Genomic DNA, 19,515 nt, shown 5'->3' on the forward strand with positions numbered 1-19,515 from the left:
CATTTTGAGTAGGTTTCTTAAGGTGTTTGTTCTACAAAGATATTTAAAGGAGAAGAAAACACACCCAGTACCTTTTAACATTACGCTTGTGTGAAACCATATATTTGCACAGTTTGCTTATTTTTTACATGCATTTATTTGAGCGGGAGCTGGGTTTACGAAGAGGGTAAGTGATACAGGGAGGGGATCGCTGTGGCGTTCGTGAGGATTTGTTTATTCTTTGTAGGGCAGGGGCTGTAAGGAAAGGAAAATCTGGGTGAGAGGATGTGGAGGTGTATTTCCAAGAGACCATGACCCTCTCCCTGTTGCTTTCCCTCCAGGCGGGGAGGAGCACGTGTTTGAGAACTCCCCAGGCCTCGATGAAAGGTCCGCCCTTTACTCCGGAGTGCACAAGAAGCCATTTTTCTTTGATGGCTCTCCTGAGAAGCCTCCAGAAGATGATTCCGACTCTCTCACCACATCTCCATCATCCAGCAGCCTGGATACCTGGGGGGCTGGCCGGAAGCTGGTCAAAACCTTCAGCAAAGGAGAGAGTCGGGGCCTGATTAAGCCCCCGAAGAAGATGGGGACGTTCTTCTCCTATCCCGAAGAAGAAAAGGCCCAGAAGGTTTCCCGCTCCCTGACTGAGGGGGAGATGAAGAAAGGGCTCGGGTCCCTGAGCCACGGGGTAAGTACCGACGGCGTCCGCCTCTGTGACAGCCACCGGCGCCGGCACCACCTTCTGGTGTCCCTGGAAGAGGTTCAGAGTGTCCGCAAGCAGATCCGCTTGAAGAAAACGGATACTAATTATTCGTGTTCCCGAGCTCTTCTCTGCCAGCGTCCCTCCAGGAGAGGAGTCCACAGCAGCACGTGTGAGCTGCAGCTGCTCCGGCAGAAACCCAAAGGGGGCGGGGGCTGTGGCGCCCCCAGCAGGCGGGCGCGCGGGCGTCCCGCGGTCAGCGAGTTCAATATCACCTACGTGGTGGAGCGGAGCCTGTACAGCCACCTGAACCTGACCCAGCTAGTGCGGCCGGCCTCAGACAGGACCCTGAGCAAGGCCGAGAGGCAGGACCTGAGGCGCTGCTTGCTGGAGGAGGACGAGGAGACAAAGAGGAAGTGGGCCGCCACGGTCGACCGCTGCACTAAAAGGGTTCTCTTGAGAATCCACCAGAAGTCTGTGAGTCCCGAGGTGGTCGCCGGGACGGCCTTGTCATTTCTGTGAGGTGCAGTCAAGCATTATGGCCTCTCCTCCGTGGGGCCTGGCGCTCTTCCCGCTCTTCTGCTCCTGACTTCATGACTTCGGGCTCCATTCTGCCATCACCTCGCTTCCTAAGCCCGCCTTCGTTTGGCAGTGGCTTCTTTCCCATCTGTCCTCTTGCCGGTTGAAGCTGTTTGATTTCTGATTGAAACTAAACACTGATGCCGATCCAGGGAAGGGCTTGCAGAGCACAGGGCTGGGGTTTGGCCTCCGCTAGGAGTGGCTGTCTTGATTCTCAGCCATCCCATCACTTGACCTCAAAGAAGCTGATGCAAAACAGAAGGATGTTTTGCCCTTAGAAGACACGTTTATTCATTCAGTTAATTAAAACAATAGAATCCAGCTCACGGAAAGATTGTCATCAACACAATCACCGATTTGGTGATTCGAAAACATTGTCAAGTACATTTCTTTTATTAGTAGCGCCAACCAGAAAGTTCTTTGATGTAGAGGGGGAAGAAATATTAGAGCTCTTCTGTTTTGCTTAAACCTATTTGATGGTCTATCTATCTACTTAAACAGAGGAGTGAGCATTTAGAAATATCTTCCACTGCCCCATGGATTCTTCTGTACATAGGAATGAAGGACCCACATTCAGAAATGTTGTCCAGTTTTAACTGAATTATTAGAGACCTAGTAAGATTGCTTTTTAGGGCATGACTTAGGTTGAACTTGAGAATATAAGCATTTTCCCCCTGAAGTTCCCGCCCAATGTTTAGCTTGTGCAGGAACCCATATAAAATGGCACAGAATGAGGAGAGCTGTGGCCTTCCTGCCCACCTGCCAGGTCTCCTAGTGCCCTGTTCAATCCACTGGAACTGCTGGCTGTGTTCCCTGTAAGGGTCTGACAGAACAAACTGTAGCACAACCTCCCATGGGGACTTCACTGGGGTTCCTTCTCATTCCCCAGACAACTGCTATAACTTCTGTTCATTCAGTTGAGTTCTTCTTCTTGTGGAAATGGAGACCGATTGGTCCGTGCCATCCCTAAAGCAACCTTCCCTGTTCCAAAATGATCCATAGGTCCGTCCTATGGGAAGGAGAGGGGAAGGGCAGACTTTCTTGTTGGAGCTTATTTTCTGTCTCTTTTCATTCATTCAGATCTTCTAACACTTTAAAACTGTGACAACTTTCCTTCTGGTTCTTTCTGTATGTCATGGTAATAGTTTGTGGTTGGTTCTATGTTTGTTGTACAACAGAATTCTCTTTCTCACTCCTTCAGTTCTGACCCACAGAAAAATGCTGTGACGAGCCAATCTTGGCATAATTTATTAACTTGAGAGGGGCTCTGCCCAGTTCTCTGCACATGACCTTGACAGATAAGAGCCACGTCTTCTCTCTTAATTGGTTACTCACCCCCATGAACTTAAATCATGTCATATGGAGAATTTTTCCACCTTGAGTGCCTTGAATTCCTCACACGTCCCTCATCTTTATTGCCAGGCTAATAATGTAACTTCTACAAGACTTTCTCGAAGTTATATTTCTAAGATTTGTACTAATGTAATTGTGGGCCAGTGATTAATTCTTCACTGACCTTGAGAATGGACATGGGGCAAGTTTCTTTTTAAGCGCCAAGATTTTTCCTGCCTTATAAATACAGTGGCACTGTGTAAACTCCATCCCAGATGTCACTCAAGGCTGGATATTTGTAAGGTGCTATGAGCCCGAGGTAGTACTGGACAGCTCTAGTACTTGCTGATGTATGTGTTCAGTGCTGAACTAGAAATCTGCACATACCACTTCAATCTAAATATAACTGCACAATTAGGAGGACAAAATTTAATTTTCCAATTATTCAGAGAATGTAAAAGGAAATAAGCCTTTTCACAACAGAATGTTTGGGGGTTATTTGGTTTGGTTTAATGGGATTAATTTCCTTGTTTGGTTTACTTGAATAGTCCTTCCCATCCTTCTTGTCATATCACCTCCACTTTATCTGAAAGTGCACAGTTTCCCTTACTCTTTAAACTTGATCCTTTTGTCCTTCCAAAAATGCCATATTTGCTTGATGAAACCTCAGGGAAATGATAATGCTGTACATTCACTGGAAATGGTCACCTGTCTTGCTTTTTATTTGGTCATTCAGTTTTTGTGTGGGGGAACAGGCATGCATGATACTTTAGAATTTTGTCCATTTTTAAAGTTCAACCCCCATGCCCACCCAAAACATGTTTCCAACTGCATGACCATTCCATCAACTGGCTCTCCTCATCCACAAGCATCTCTCCCAAATTTTCTTATTGTTAGCTGTGTAGGAGATGGAGGAACTTAAAACAAAACACCTCACTTAGGTTTCAGTTATGTAGATTGCCAAAGGCAAAGAGTGGTTTACTTTCTTTTACGATCCTCTCTACAGTCTGTGTTCTCCTCTGAAGGAGTGCTGTTTTGAGAATGACTTGGCATTACAGAAAAAGCTGAAGATTCGTTCAAGCGACATTTCTTGTTACATTCTTTGTCTCTCCTCCACTGATAAAGAGTCTGTTGCAGACACCTTTGCATATCACTGGGAGAGGTTAGAGTTGGTAGCTAAGAAACCCAGTCCACTCTTCACTCTGAGCTTTTTATTTTAGGAATAAATGCCTACAGCTGGCATACGAAGACACAAATGAGCTTCTAATTTACTGCAGTAAAGTTTCCACATGAATTCTTTCTGAGTTATTTCATATGCATCAGAAAGTACATGCTGGGCTCCAGTGTTGCAGTCGATGATGGAATTGAAAGGGAAATGCAGAAGCCATAAAATGATGAGGCATCTGGGCGCCATACTGTATCTGTGAAGCCCTGAGTCACAGGAAAGGAACTAGGAGAAAATCACTGCCTTTGCAGAAATGCATAAATCTATTTGGAATTAGAAACTAGAAAGGGAAGGTAAACGTTAAAAATTAGCCTTGAGAGGTGGCCATAAGCTTGCTTGCCAAGTTGGTAGATTTGGTGAGCGTTTTGGAATTAAGCGATCTTTCTTGTTTTATAGAATAGAATACAGTCAGGTTACTATAAGGGAGATCAGATTGCCCATTGATATGTTATATAAAATTAGAATTATGTCCAAGGTAGATAACTTACAACAGCAATGGCAGCTTTGGTGAAGGAGAAGGACAGTCGTGTGGCCTCCTGAGTTGGGTTATCCCGGAGTGTCCCCTGCCGCCTTCTGTGTCTCCTGGCCCCTGACTGCCATGCCTGGCTGCTCTCACTTCTTGGTCTATTCCTAGGAATGGAAGCTCCTAGAATGTGAGGACCTGAACTGAGCTTCAGTCCTTTGTTTGCATATTTAGAACGTGACTGAGCCTAAACCAGAGTATGCTAATTGCCTGGACAAACTCCCAAATCCTCATGGCAGCCCTGGGAAGTGGAAGCCCAGCATTCACACAGCAGGTCTGCTCCTCGGGGGCGAAGCAGAGTTCCGAGAGTCTGCTCGAAGTCCTTTACCTATCACGCAGCCAGTAAGCGGCAGGACCAGGGCCATCGGCGAGATTCCAGAAACCGTGGCATTTTTCTTCCTGGACCTTTCTGCTTTCTCAACTCAGTTACTATATATCTCAAGTGTATTTATTCTAAACAGGAAATGTTTATAGTCTACATTGTGCTTTTCTGTTCATTTCTTCCATCGAACAGCTGTTAACTAGATTTCTTTGAGAAACGAGTAATATAAAATACTGGCACCCAGAGCTGCTATTCAGCTTTTATTACCATTTGCTTAAAAAGTAAATCAGCTGTAACAAAAATCAATGTGCTTTGAGTCTGTCTTACAGATTTTTGGGGGTGGGGGTAGATGTGGCCATCGAGTTGGTTTCACTGGAAAAACAACAGAATTCAAAGCAAGTTCTGAAATATAAAGTTGCTGAAATATAAGCAATTCCATAAAGATTGAAACCAACTACAGGACAAGAAGGTTTTCATCCTTTATAACATGGTGTCCTTCCTATTGGAATTAAAGTGTGGTCAACAACGATCACTGAATCAACCTTTTCTTTCTGGGCAAATGTGGTGTCTTCACACACTGAGTGAAAGGGTCATAATTAGTTAAGTTGGGCAGTTAGATGGGAAAGTTAGCAGCATTTTTGGCTAGGTCAAGGAAGCAGTGAGTGAGTAATCCTCTTGGCCTGATTGGACTACTATAAACATAACCTTTTTTCCCCTTCTCAGCGATTTAAAACCAAACAAAACAAGAGTCTTAGAAAAGCCTGCTGTCAGTGGCTGAGCCATATAGGATTTCAGGCCTGGGTTTCCAAGACCACTCGGAGCACATGGGTACCCTAATACATATTCCCTCGTATCACTACTGTGTGCAGCCAATACCGGGGGACTAGGAGGGGGTCTTCTGTTGCTAAGCGACCGGGAATCTTAGAGCACTTAACACATGGGTGGTTTTTTGTTGGTTTTTTTTTTTTTTTTTTTTTTTTTTTTTGCATGTTAAGGGGATTCTAGACCTCTGGGGGGAAGCCCAGTTCCAGTGGCCTCTGGAAGGACAACGTGAGGGAAATTTCCTTAAAACATGAATCATGTATTTTTTTTCTCATCATTTCTTGTTTCCTACTTTCATCCTGTAACATATTTGTGATTCAGTGATTGACCTGCAAATGGGAAATGGGTTGGGTTGGTGCACTGTCGGCTGACATAAACATAACTGGATTATCCCTGCCCTACATGCTCCTTTCCACAGAGAACCTGCAGTTTTGGAGGATTTGACTTGACGAACCGTTCTCTACACATCGGCAGCAACAATTCTGACCCAATGGTGAGTGTACGTCAGAGGAGCAGCAGAAAAGGTTTAGATTCAAGCCACATGGCTGACATAGTTTCCTATTTAGTGTCTCTTAGAAACGATAGTGGGTAACATCGGTGATCCTACATCGCGTTTGGAAAGAAGCCCTGTTGTACCCATCTTAGAGATGCTCGGCTGTTTCATGGGGAATGAACAGTGATTGCCTCCGTGCCCGTAATGCCTCTGCATTCTTCTCGAGTCGTAAATCCAGTGTTAAGTTTGGCTACTGCGGTCCTACCCACTTGAGCACACATGCCCTTCGTTCACACTAGTTGCAAGTACACATGACCAGTACGTACAGGTTGTGTGCCAGGATGGAGCCCTGTGATAGGGGTGAGAGTCTGCCAGCATTTCTGAGACACCAGTCTCACCACAGGCCAAGTGCACGGCCTTGTAGGAGTCTAAGTCTTTCTGATCTGGGGTGCCCTGGAATGAACCCAGTCTCCTTGGGCCCAGAACAGATCAGACTCTCCAGAGCCAAGGTTCTAGAGGCCTCAAACCTGCTTCTGGGTAACTGTGGGGACAGGCCACCCCTGCGGTGTACATATTCTGTTCCCTGAGGTTTCCCTTGTGAGGCTCCAAGGATGTAGGTGAATTTTACCTACCGTTTTATTTTCCCCTTATGCATTTTGTCAGAAACTATGAAATTAAAATTCCATGCTTTATATTTGTTTATATGTCATGTGTCAGCTAAAATACCCACCTGTGATTTTCAAAGTGTTTTGAGAATTTCCTGGAAGAATAACAATATTTTATTTGGATATCAAATTTTATTGATTCATAAACCAGTAATTTTACATAGCCAATCTTAAAAAAAAAAATGAGAGAGGAAGTGTGATTTCTTTTTTCCTCCTCAGAGGAAAGTTGGGTTTGTTTGGGGTTTTTTTAATGCCAAATAGAATGAGAGGTGACCACAAGTCTAACTTGTTCAGAGAAGGAAATGTACATACTCTTAGCACTTGACCACACAGAGCTCTAGAGTGATTAAGTCCAATCAGCCATTGCACTTCTGGTGACTGAGATTTGCCATTTTGTTCTTTTCAATTTCCTGGGGTGATTCTGTAATACCCTCCTCTTCTTCCCCCCTGCCAGGATTATGTGAATATAACCACTCTTTAACAGTGAAATGCAGTCCCTTTGGATATCTAAAATGATGAGGAAAAGTATCATCAGAGAAGAATACACTAAGGTTAAAAAAAAATAAGTGACTCACATCCTACTTTAAACAAACGGGCAAAAGCCCCTCAGTGAGTAGCTTTTAATTTTCAATCAGACAGACAAGTAACATAGCACTGAGTTAACATAGGAGGGCATTTCAAGATCCTGGGGGATGCCAATATTTTTCTGAGAGGTAGAACATTAATGGTTTGAATAATAAAAGCTGTTTCTGGGTGTCATTTGTCTGTGGTTAAAGGTACTTACAACACTTTGCTTTGCAGAGTAAAGAAGGAGATTTTGTGTACAAGGAAGTTATCAAATCACCCACTGCCTCCCGCATCTCTCTTGGGAAAAAGGTGAAATCAGTGAAAGAGACAATGAGGAAGAGGATGTCTAAAAAATATAGCAGCTCAGTCTCTGAACAGGTATGTAACTCCTGAGCCGAGAGCCGAGCCGAGGACGATCAGTCTGAGATCCGATACGTGCTAAACACAATGCATCGGTGTTAACCAGGCTCTAGGACCATGCTTAGGTCTGATAGACATTTATTCAATAATTTATTCAAAAGATTCAGTCACTTAGAGTGGTTCATGCTCAGTGCTGGGAATCCACGATTTGGGCCCTGTCTTCTATGGACACACAAGAAGAAGACATGTAAAGAAACGATTATTCTTAGTGCCATAAGCACTTAACACTTGATGCAAAGAAAGAGTTTTATTTGTGGAAATATTCCTTGCTACAAAATGGGTGTTACCCGAATCAAAGCTAAAAAAGACACTCAAGTTTCCTTAGCAGACTTTTTTTAAAAAGGTATAGCAGAAGTTGCTCTCAAAGCTCCGAGAGGGTTGACTCCACAAGTCTTGTGGCTGCAGGGCTGCCCACGGTGGTGGTTTCTGCAGGGGCGTTGTCACTAACTGGGCCTCTCTGTGGCCAGAAAGGTAGCACAGCATAGACCCCCTCCGATTGTCTCCCTTCATCAGGAGAAATAGGACGAGTTCCTGTGTGGGTGGAGGGAATAAAGGCATTTATTTGGAGAGCTGGGCCTTGAGGTAATTTTGACCATTTGCACCTTTATAGCATTCGCTTTGTAGTCTGTTGAAGTATCTCTGTGTGAGATGTTTGTCTACTTGAAATAAGTAGGTAATGCTGCTTTATCTACCAAATAGAGACAGGGAAAGCAGACATTTTTGCTCAGCTGCTGCCCTCTGGTGGAAGTAGTAAGCTAACATCCAGGCATCTGCCTGCCGGCATCACCACCAGCAGCTAGCCAGTGGCCTGCGCTGGGATTCAGACAAAGCCCACAGGGTGTCTTCAGCATATTACAGTGGTTCTCACGGGGGGTGGGGGGGGGTAGTTCCCCTCCAATCCCAGAGCAACTGGGGCTATTTTTAATAGTCACAGCCAGGTGGGGGTGGGGCGGTGGGGCTGCTGCCAGCATCGAGTGGAAAGACATGGGGATGTGGGGAAACATTTTACACCAGCTCCCCACAATAGTGATCCATCCGGCATGCTGACAGTGCTCAGGCTGAGAAATTCTGGCTTGTTAGACTTCCAGGGGGAAGTCTAGGCTGCCTCCTGTATGTCTTCTCTCCATGAATATTTTTCCTTTTGTCCCTGTGGGCTTGGGAGCAGCGGTCATGCTGGGCAAACTGTGCACTCCTGAGGCAAATGGCCTGCCGGTCCCAGAAAGCAGCACCATGAAACTCCAGCACTTCGTTTAGTTTGCTTCTCCAGTGAATTGAAACATCCACTAAAAGCTCTTGTACACTTCTATTCTTAGTTGGGTTTCTGCTTTACAGATCAGGAGCATAGAGCTTTAATGTCATTTTGAGCCGTTTTCTATAATTTTACTCTCTAGCAGGCTTGTAGGCTTTGTTCTCTTTTTTAAAGCAGTCATTTCACATAAGTGGGGGGAGAAAGGAATAAACGATCAGCCTAACCCTTTTTGGAGAGAGAAAACTATTGTTGCCAAGGTTTTGTTTCTTTGTTCAGCATTTTGGTAGAAACATAGCAATTTTGGTAAAGATCTTCACTCTGTTCCTACTGCATGCCTGGCACCTAGAACAGCACTCGTTCTTGTAGCTGATCAGTAAATACGTGATGAATAAGTGAGTGAAAGCGTTTGAGAACATACCTTATCAGAGATGTCTGCTCTTTTTCAAAATGTGTGCTGTTTTCAGAAGCGTTAAAAAAAGATAACTGGGACAGGTGACTTCCTTTGCTGATTCAGGAAGAGGAATGAGAATGTGTGTGGGAATTCATACTTGGTACCTTCCGTTACTTCTCAGTGACGGCAGCTCGTTTATAGTTGTTTTGGGGGTTATTTTCTCCCTGTCCCGAACCTGGTTGACTCTGTATGTAGAGAATGGGACTCCTGATCTCAGGGTCGTGAGTTCAGGCTCCATGTTGGGCTTAGAGTTTCCTTTAAGGAAAAAAGAAGTGTTGTGGATCAGAGGCTGCCATTACTGTTGTCCTTAAATGTTTGCAGGACCCGCAGAATTGCGTTAGAGCCCTTCTGATGATTCAGCACTATGTAAATAACAGGTTTCGCTGAGATGGTTTTGTGCTCACGTGGCTGTGGAATACGCCAGAAAGTGGTCAGTTTTGGCAAGTAAACCATGCGGACTGAAGACTTTGTGAAGCGTGCTATTGTCTGTCCCTGTAGCACCATCAGGCACACGAGCGTGCTGCACTTGTATGTGCAAGTGACCGGCTGCCAGGCCAATGCTACGTAGCCTCCCCAAATGTGAAAAGTACTGCTGAGTCCCAACTGTCAGCATCCTGACTCAAAAGGGGCCTCACAGCTTTGTACTAACAACACACAATGGAATAAAAGCAGCAAAAACCAAATGATGACAGAGAGAAATTTTATTACCCAAAAAAAAAAAAAAGGTATTTTTGCTCTATTTGTATTCCCAATTGGCATTTCGTTAGCTAATTTCAAGAATTCATGTAAACAGAAAAAGAATCTGGCCTTTTTCTTTCCTTTTTTAGGTGTAAGCATTTCTGATTAAATATTTTCTGATGGCACTTTCAGATACTACATTACAGGTAGACTGTACTTGATCTGCATTCAAACTGCAGCTTTATCACTAGCCTTGAGATGACACTAGAAGTCTCTAAGCCTTTAATGAAATGTTCTCAGAGGTAGATTTTTCTCAGGGATTTCAGGAGAATCTATCTGAGCATGAAAAATGACTGAGTTATGTGAGCCACAAATCTCAACTGAAGCGAGGGTATAGATTAAAAAGAATATCGGGTATGGAATCAGATATGGTTACAAAAATGGCTGTGATTGCCTTAGCAGAGGGTTAGTTGCCTCACATTGTGAGATGACGTCCGTGCACCCTGACGCAACTTAATTGTGTTGAAACCCATTCCAGGACTCGGGCCTCGACGGCATGCCTGGCTCCCCTCCACCTTCACAGCCGGACGGTGAACACATGGACAAGCCCAAGCTCAAAGCCGGAGGGTCCGTGGAAAGTCTGCGCAGTTCTCTGAGCGGGCAGAGCTCAATGAGTATGTTTGCTTTATCATTATATGTGCTTGCAGCTGGCATCAAAATCAGCCTTTTGCCGAGTGTCTAGGGGCGATTTAAGGAGTCAGACCAAGTTCCAACCTGTAGGGTGCGCTAGAGACAGACCTGCAAACTAGGCGGGCCAAGGGGCATGTTTGTTCAGGGGCACAAGAGAGGGGGTGATGAATTTTGGAGAAAACAGCACTTCTGAGGAAGGTCTGGAGAAGGGAGAGGAACAAGTCAAGGGGAAAGGCTCCTTAAAGGACCAACCAAGGGGCGCCTGGGTGGCTCAGTGGTTAAGCCTCTGCCTTCGGCTCAGGTCATGATCTCAGGATCCTGGGATCGAGTCCCGCATCGGGCTCTCTGCTCAGCGGGGAGCCTGCTTCCCCCTCTCCCTCTGCTGCTCCCCCCACTTGTGCTCTCTCTCCTTCTCTCACTCTCTGTCAAATAAATAAATTCCTTAAAAAAAAATAAGGACCAACCAAAGGCGGGTGGGGAGAGAGAATTATAAATGTTATACACGTAACAAGTGCTCTTCACGCCAGGACTCTCGGGGGTGTCGGCTCTGTCGGCTGAGGGTACTGGGAAGGGGGGGTGTGGGAAGAGAGTAATTCAAAGCAGCTGGTCTGGGGCAGGTTCCTTGACTTCTCTGAATTTTCCTCATTTGTAAAATGGGGTAAAAACAGTAAGCTGGAGAGGTTAGGACTGTGGAAGGCTTGTGGTGTCCTCCATTAGGGAGTCTGGCTCGTAGAGAACTTGCTGGATTCCCAGTCTAGTTAGGTGGTTGATTAGGGATAACAGTCAGCAAACTCGAATCCCCTGGCCTCCTAACCCAGCCCTGCTGGGATCCTGACATACGCTTGTGGTTTGTGACTTCCCTGCTCTGTCCCTGAGTTTTGTGCCTTTAAGCTTTGCTGTGCGGAAGTCTGTATTGACCTTTGTTCTTCCTATTTTTCCTGTGCAGGTGGTCAGACAGTAAGTACCACTGATTCCTCGACCAGCAACAGGGAAAGCGTCAAGTCGGAAGACGGTGATGACGAGGAGCCTCCCTACCGGGGTCCGTTCTGTGGGCGCGCCAGGGTACACACCGACTTCACGCCTAGTCCCTATGACACGGACTCACTCAAGCTCAAGGTAGGTCTCTGCCTGGCCTCAGAGCGACTCTCCGTGTCTGTAAGAGGTGATCTCTTTTCCTTGCTGTTGAATGCTGGCTTCCTGTAGTGCATGCTGGTATCTTGGCCACAGTGATAAACTGGTCTCATCTGTAGAGAAAAACAAGTCAGAGACCCAACAAGCACTTACAACAGAGGTAGGGTTTGTGTTACTCCTCTTGTCATCTCCACCTCTTCCCCTAGCCCTTACCTGTGACCTCAGCTTCCTTGTAGAACTCAGTTGCCCGCCACCCTCCATTTTCTTCGTCTAGCTGAAAAAACTTTACTGCCTTCTCTGTGTGACCGACCAGTGATGTTTAACGGGGCGGCTGGAGCTGCACACAGTGTATGAAGCAGTTCCAGAATGGGAGTGCGCTGGCCTTTGCTAAGTGGGTGGAAAATCTTTCTCTAGGAGGGGGGAGTTGTGGATGATGGCCAGGTGTCCAGAAAGCCAGGTGCCCACATAGCCAAAAGCACCAGGACAGACCTGAGCCACACTTCATCTCATGGTGCATGGGGTGGAGGGTAGGAGACCTCAGGCATGCAAGGAATCTGGCTCTCTGCCGGGCTCCCAGTTACGTAGAGTTATTTGTGGAACCTTGACTCTGGCCTTCAGTAGCTTCCCTTCTACGTGATGATGAACACATGTAACGGATGCATGGTTCATGCCTAGAGATGGAGCTAATGGAAAGATCTCTGTTTCCTGGGCCACAGAAAGGAGACATCATCGATATAATCAGCAAGCCACCCATGGGCACCTGGATGGGTCTGTTGAATAACAAGGTCGGCACATTCAAGTTCATCTACGTAGATGTGCTAAATGAGGAAGAAGAAAAGCCTAAGCGCCCCACCAGGAGGAGGAGGAAAGGAAGACCACCCCAGCCCAAATCTGTGGAAGATCTTCTGGATCGGATCAACCTGAAAGTCAGCTTCTTCCTGTTCCAGTCACACGTGGCACCCTATTGCCTTCTCCTTTTCCTAAATTAAGCAAGGGCACTTTCCGGGAAGGGGAGGGGGTGATCGGTGTCATCCAGCAGGGCAGCCCATTACTAGGACGAGTATCCATTACTCGAAAGACATAGGTACCAGTATGCTAATGCTGCTGTTGACCTCTGCTGGGGGGACCACCCAAGTCCCGGGTCAGAATGTGCTGCTAGCCCCAAGAATAGCTTTCAAAGAGCTGTGAGCACAAAGCCCTGGGCCCCCCCAGGCCTTGAGGAGTGGCCCACTGCCCCCCAACCCCATTATTCCCGGGATCTAGTGCGCTGGGGCCCCAGCAGGAGATCCTGTGTCCTTGAAAATTCTCTTGCTCCTGAGGAAGTCACAGGGCTTTGAGTTGGATTTTGGTAGCTCTGTAAATGAAGGGAAAGTGACCCCCATGGTTCACTGTGTGGCATTAAAGGCATCAGTCAGGGCAAAGGCCCAATTAAAATGTGAGCCAGTGGAGTCCATCTCAGCCTACAAGGTACAGCTTCTTAGCCCATGATTTATGAGATGCCCCGCCGGCCTGTTAAGCCGTGCAACTGGGAGGTACAGAACAGATGATGAATGAGTGTTACGAATCTTCCAGTTAGCACAAAAGTGACTGCGGAAAGGGTTCAGGGCTTTGAGGCCAGGTGTTGGCCAAGTATCCCAGAGCAGCACTTGCTGACTCCCCGTGTCTTCTGTTCCTTCCCTCACAGGAGCACATGCCCACTTTCCTGTTCAATGGGTACGAAGACCTGGACACATTTAAGCTCCTGGAGGAGGAGGACTTGGATGAGTTAAATATCAGGGACCCGGAGCACAGGGCTGTTCTCCTGACAGCAGTGGAGCTGTTGCAGGAATATGATAGTAAGTGCCTCCCAGCACCCAGGCGTCCCTCGTTAGCTTAGCCACATGCTGGGGTCCCTGGAGTCACTCTATTGGTCCTGCTCCATCACAGGCCAGGGTCCGTCTTGCATTAGGTCAAACGGCACAAAGGCATGAATTCCCCATGTAGCCATTTTGGTTGATGGGAGGGCAAAAGAAGACCTTCCTGCTGGTGCCTCTCCTGGCATGTTTCTAGGTAACATGGGAGGAAACACTCTCTCCTTTGTCCTCACACGGCAGAGGGGGCCTTCAGCCTGGTGGGCTCCACGGCAGGTCATTGGGCTGCCAGGGCACCAAAGGAGCAGACGCACTGCAAGCGTCCTGCCAGCCAAGGGCCTGTCCCTCCTCAGAGCACTCCAGAGTTGTTCCCTTATCAAAGGGGAGGGCTTAGGACTAAATGACACTCATCAGCTTCCCCTGAAGCAGCGGGAACTACCTGAGGGGAACTTGGAGAGCGGAGAATCCCATGTTTTACGGTCTCTGCGGAGGCGAGAGCTCGGCTTTACAGTCCATGGTGGGGAGTTCAGTGAGCTCACGGCTTTTACAGTCTGTTTGAATACACCGTATCCTCTGCTCCATTAACCTAGTCTTATCTGCTCTTTATTCTCCAACATGACATCAGAAATACCCCTGAAATTATTCATCAAGAGGGGAGTATCTTTTCTAGTTATTGAATTCAGATGCATTTTCTTTCAAATGTTCTGCTTCACCAGCTAATAGCATTTCTATTGCTAAAAGACAAACCAAAACCATAGTTAATGGTGGGGAAAAAAGTCTACATGACTGGATGTATCAGGCCCAGGAGACATAGAAGTGAGTGAGTACAGTTAAATTCACTTCTGCTTAATCGGTCCTCCCCCTGAATTAACTGAGAAACACTGAGGACCACACACCATTAGATAGGTATCTGAACCCTAGATAAACATACTGCCTTCAAGGATAGATCAGAAGAGAATTGTGCTTCATAGTTAATCCTACTTTATAACCAGGTCTCTTGGGAGGGGAGCTATCTCTTGGGGTGGGGCCATGTGGCCTGGTTGTGGACAGAGAGCCTTCTGGCCCCGTGCCTGGTGTGGCCAGCCAGACGTATTAATATCAATGTTAAGTCGTCTACTCTCCTGGACCACATCTGCTCTGCTATTTGCTCTTCCTCAGCCACTGAGAAGAGCTGGCTTATGAACCCTATCTGTTATGTTTCCTGTAGCATTTAGAGCATAGGGGGAGCAAAGCTACACACTGAGGATAAGACAGGATGGATCTGGGCTTCGTCTCTTTCCTGCCACATGGGCTCAGATTCATTGCCCCTCCTGGGAGCATGTCCTGAGGTTGGCACCAGGGGATATTTTATAGGAGGGAATCTGCCTTTCATGATGCATACTCAGAAGTCTAAGGAGGGCTCTTTGCTTCTTTATAAATACCATTTCAGAGCTGTGCTGGGCCATTGCTTAGACTATCCCCAATCTACAAAGTAGCCCTTCCTGTTCCTGGTTCTCAAAGGCTTCAGGGGCTCCGGGGTGCTGATGAGTGCCAATGGTCTGGATCCGGACCTATCCTAGGATTATAAGACTTTACATTCAGTGCAGTTAAATTTTGTTTAAAAAGTAAAAACCTAAAGGAATACCATAGATTTCTGGCAAACTAAATCTCTGTGCACTAGATCATCTAGAGATCTACTGAGATCTTACAGCTTTTCTAGCTCAGCTACTCACGAGAGCAAGAGGCACATCTCCAGCATCGTTTGGCAGGCAGACCTCCCAGTCACTCTGATTGCTCATCTGTGCATGGAAGTGCAGGCCTTCGTGCAGAGTTCCACTTGGAAAAGACTGTCTGATAGCATTTCCTTGCAATGACACCAAAATCACTGTCCTAAGCCTGCCAAATAAAAACTCTTGTTAGATAATTTTAAGAAGAATTTTAATCAGCAATTATTTCTAATATACCGAAAACTACAGAGAAAAAACAAATCCATATATCTACTTCTTAAATCCAACTACAGCTAACAGTTTGGCCTATTTGCTTCAGTTTTTTAAAGAATACAAGGAACTGTTTAAAAGCTCACTGAAAGGCCTGCCATCCAAGAATCCCATTCCCTCTTCTTTCCCAAGGTTATTCTTACTCCCTGTGTGTATGTGAGATGCAGGAGGGCTTTAACCGAAAGTCCCTTCAGGTCCAAGTTCAGGTCATGCCCACACAGGGTTTCAGCCCCCCAAACCCAGTCCTCTGAGCTTCTTTGCCTATGAGAATGTTCATGGTCCTAACTCACCTTCTTTCTTTTCCTTTATACCTTGGCATTCATGCTAGTAAGTGGGGGAGAGGAATGGCCTTGAATCTGCCATCCATCTGAGAGCTCTCCCTAATGAAGGAGGACAAGTTACTTGGTAAATACTGGCTTTTAGTGTGAGGAACTTTCCCTAAACTTGATAGTTGGACTCCTGCTAAGTAGCTGAATGAATCTTTCAGGAAGTGACCATAGCCCCTTGATGTAGGCCTCTGAACTGTATCCTCTGAACTGGTTTTCAGGTAATGTGAGGGATCCCCTCACTCCTCGTAACTTCAGGTACCCTGGCTGTGTCTGGTGAGGCTGGCAGCCATGAAGATGCAGACACAGTCGGCATTTTCATACTGTAACAGGGGCAAGTGTTCTCTTTTATTCCCATCAGTCAGCACTGTGGAGTCTGTTTTGGCTGCGGCGGTACAGTGAACTGTCTCGCCAAGGACAAACTACATTGATTCCTCTTCTTGGGTTGTAACTGATAGCTGAAAGCCCTCATTTTACATGTATCATTTTCCTAAATAACATATTAGACGAGGACAAAGGCCACTTCAAATCCTCAGACACTTCCACATAATGAGGACATCACTCTAGAATGTTCCACTTTATGGTGCGGGGGAAGGTTTTGCTGTTGTGCTTCCATTAATTTTTCATTAGTCATTTAAAAAATAGTACTTCTTAACTTGGGGTTCTACTTCAGGGGCTTACTCTGCCATGATTAGTGCCAGGAAACGGTTTCCATGTGAGAAATGCAAACAGGAAGTGGAGAGTGGGCTGGAGGGACAGCTGGCACATTGTGGAATGGCAGTCATCTGCCTTCCTACAATTCATTGTTTAATGACCTGAGAAACAGGATCAGATTTCTGGGGTTTTATTTTTTTTAAATGTATGTGGTCGGGGGAAGGGCAATGAAGAGAAAAGAAAATAAATTTAAGCCATTTATGTAGAAAATGTTTTTTGGTCTCTGTTTTATGTGACCAAGTACTTTCTCTGCATAATAATACAAAGATGTTCTTCCTGTAACCTCACTCCCTGTAAGGTCTTATGTGCCCACTCTGTAGAATGGGTGGGTGATGTCACTGGGTGATGAAGGCCCCCCTCCTTATTTCCCATGTGATTGACTTTAGGCATGGTAGTTCTCTTTAAGGGTTCTTTTAGTCACCCGCCTGAAGAGTGTTCATGACTCAGTGTCCCAGTTAGGGGGATTCCTGAACCTTTCCTGTCTTACTTTTGTACACAGGGAATAGAAATGCTGACCCCAAACAAAGGGCAGAAAGGAAAGAAAACCTCCAAACACACTACAAACAACAAAAACAGAAGGATTTAACATGTGCCCCTATCAGGTTCATGTCCCCATTTGCCAATCTTACTCCTGTTGAGAGAATATGAGAGCCAGCGCTTATCGCCAAGACCTAAGAATGCTCCCAAATTGTAATAAAATTCAATATTTCATTTACCACTTACTTTCACATTGGCTTCCAAATTGGGAAAGCTGGTAACAAATAACTTGGAAGACAAATCTTAAGATAACCTGCTTATGAAAGGGGAATATTCACTCTTGGCTCCCAATCCATAGTACCATCCCTCAGAAAGCTTCCCCGACTGCCCACACAGTGCTCTGAATTCTCCCTCTTCCTGACTGGCCTGAAGCCAGAGCCATCCTCTGGGTAATGACCTGCACAAAATCTGTTCTGAGCTCCCCCATTTTTATTTCATTTACTTTAAAACAGTTAGCTCTGTTCCAGAAGCTCAAGGCCTAAAAACGTATAGGGATAGCAGGATAAAATCAGGAAAACCTTGGCTTTTCCCTCCCTTTATGATTCCCTGCTGTGTGTTTACCTTCTCCAGGTAACAGCGACCAGTCAGGATCCCAGGAGAAACTGTTGGTGGACAGCCAGGGCCTGAGCGGATGCTCTCCACGAGACTCAGGATGCTACGAAAGCAGTGAGAACCTGGAACACGGTAATGTCCACACAGATAATTACAAATGCGCCTTAATACACAAACCACTTGGGTCATTTATGACTCACTTTCTTCCTCAGCCTAAGCCATGCTTTTGGGGATACTGGCAATAGGGAGAAGAATTTTTCCAGGATCACTGGTGCTTAATTAAGATTCTTAAAAAGACTGAACAACTCTCAAGAAACAAGGCAGTGGATGTTTTTGAGAAACAAGTGGTCTTCTCAATCTTCCATCCCAGTTCACACATAAATGGAGAATTGAAGACACCTGTGTGTCAGAGAAAGGACCCTCAACTTTCTGTTGCCCTGAGGCTCTTAGAGCCTGAGCCCCAGGTAGATCATGAAAAGAGCCATAGGGTCTAGAACCAGAAGTCCCAGTTCTGAGGGGTTTGAACCCTGAATAGAGCATTTACAAGGCCAAGACTTCATTCAAATGACTTCATGCCTCTGAGTCCCCTCACCACTGAAATAGTAAATGAGTTTCTTTCTTATAGATTGTTCTAAGAGCTAACCAAAGTAAGGATATATTAATACCTGGCATTTATTAAACACAGACCACAAACTGGGCAGTCAGCCCGAGTGCGGCAGCCCCCAGTGTTGGGACACTGCCCAGGGACAGGCTGACGTGTTCTCTTGTGGATCATGGCTGTAGGCACTCCATGATGAACAGACAGATTCTGGCAGTGGTACATTAGAGATGACAGTGCAAAAACATCTAATTCATTCTGAAAGAAAGTGAAAAGACTGACTTTATCCAAATATTCCTGCTTCCTTTCCATGGAAGCTACATCTCTGAATAAATACAGGCTAGATGATTAAATCTTAAAACAGCACATTTTTTTTTTTAATTTTATTTTTTATAAACATATATTTTTATCTCCAGGGGTACAGGCCTGTGAATCGCCAGGTTTATACACTTCACAGCACTCACCATAGCACATACCCTCCCCAATGTCCATAATCCCACCCTCTCCCAACCCCCCTCCCCACATCAACCCTCAGTTTGTTTTGTGAGATTAAGAGTCACTTATGGTTTGTCTCCCTCCCAATCCCATCTTGTTTCATTTACTCTTCTCCTACCCCCTTAACCCCCCATGTTGCATCTCCTCTCCCTCATATCAGGGAGATCATATGATAGTTGTCTTTATCTGATTGACTTATTTTGCTAAGCATGATACCCTCTAGTTCCATCCACGTCGTCGCAAATGGCAAGATAAAACACCACATTTTTGTTTAAAAAAAAAAAATCTCAAAATAGACATCACCCAACTACATGCATCTGATACGGTACTTCCTTCTCCTTCAGAGAGCACAACTGCGGCTCAGCGTTATGGCCCCAGACTTCACAGCAGCAGGCCAGGCCCACCCATGCTGTCCTCACCAGAAGGGAGGATGTTTTTGCCCTTAGTTGGGGTATGAAGTGCTGAACTCACGCAGATGACAAACGCAGCCTGAATCTGTGGTTCCCTTTTATAATCTGTCCGTCACAGTTATGCGCACACAGATGTTCAGTAGACAGGTTTTGGAACCACAGGACCAGCCATAAATTTCACTTTGAAAAGCAGCACAACAGTATGCAAGCCAGGTAGAAAACTGCCACAAA

The 19,515-nt window shown here is 45.9% G+C and overlaps 1 protein-coding gene across 6 annotated transcripts in view; it reads left to right on the forward strand.

Annotated features, from left to right (window-relative positions):
• The window catches only part of SASH1 (SAM and SH3 domain containing 1), a 195,254-nt gene that overhangs the window by 161,285 nt on the left and 14,454 nt on the right, over positions 1 to 19,515 (forward strand). For 3 of the 6 annotated variants that reach the window (XM_032873140.1, XM_032873141.1, XM_032873144.1), the window contains 8 exons: positions 321 to 1,156; positions 5,901 to 5,975; positions 7,442 to 7,585; positions 10,544 to 10,679; positions 11,642 to 11,811; positions 12,543 to 12,752; positions 13,511 to 13,661; positions 17,800 to 17,913. In XM_032873140.1, coding sequence (XP_032729031.1) covers positions 321 to 1,156; positions 5,901 to 5,975; positions 7,442 to 7,585; positions 10,544 to 10,679; positions 11,642 to 11,811; positions 12,543 to 12,752; positions 13,511 to 13,661; positions 17,800 to 17,913 — 1,836 coding nt within the window. The remainder of the gene's footprint in view (positions 1 to 320; positions 1,157 to 5,900; positions 5,976 to 7,441; positions 7,586 to 10,543; positions 10,680 to 11,641; positions 11,812 to 12,542; positions 12,753 to 13,510; positions 13,662 to 17,799; positions 17,914 to 19,515) is intronic. The other 3 variants (XM_032873142.1, XM_032873143.1, XM_032873145.1) reach the window with 1 other exon arrangement.

The sequence above is a fragment of the Lontra canadensis genome, unplaced genomic scaffold (assembly GCF_010015895.1).
Source record: "Lontra canadensis isolate GAN:19392208 unplaced genomic scaffold, GSC_riverotter_1.0 scaffold47, whole genome shotgun sequence".
In the NCBI taxonomy this organism is placed as follows: domain Eukaryota; kingdom Metazoa; phylum Chordata; class Mammalia; order Carnivora; family Mustelidae; genus Lontra; species Lontra canadensis.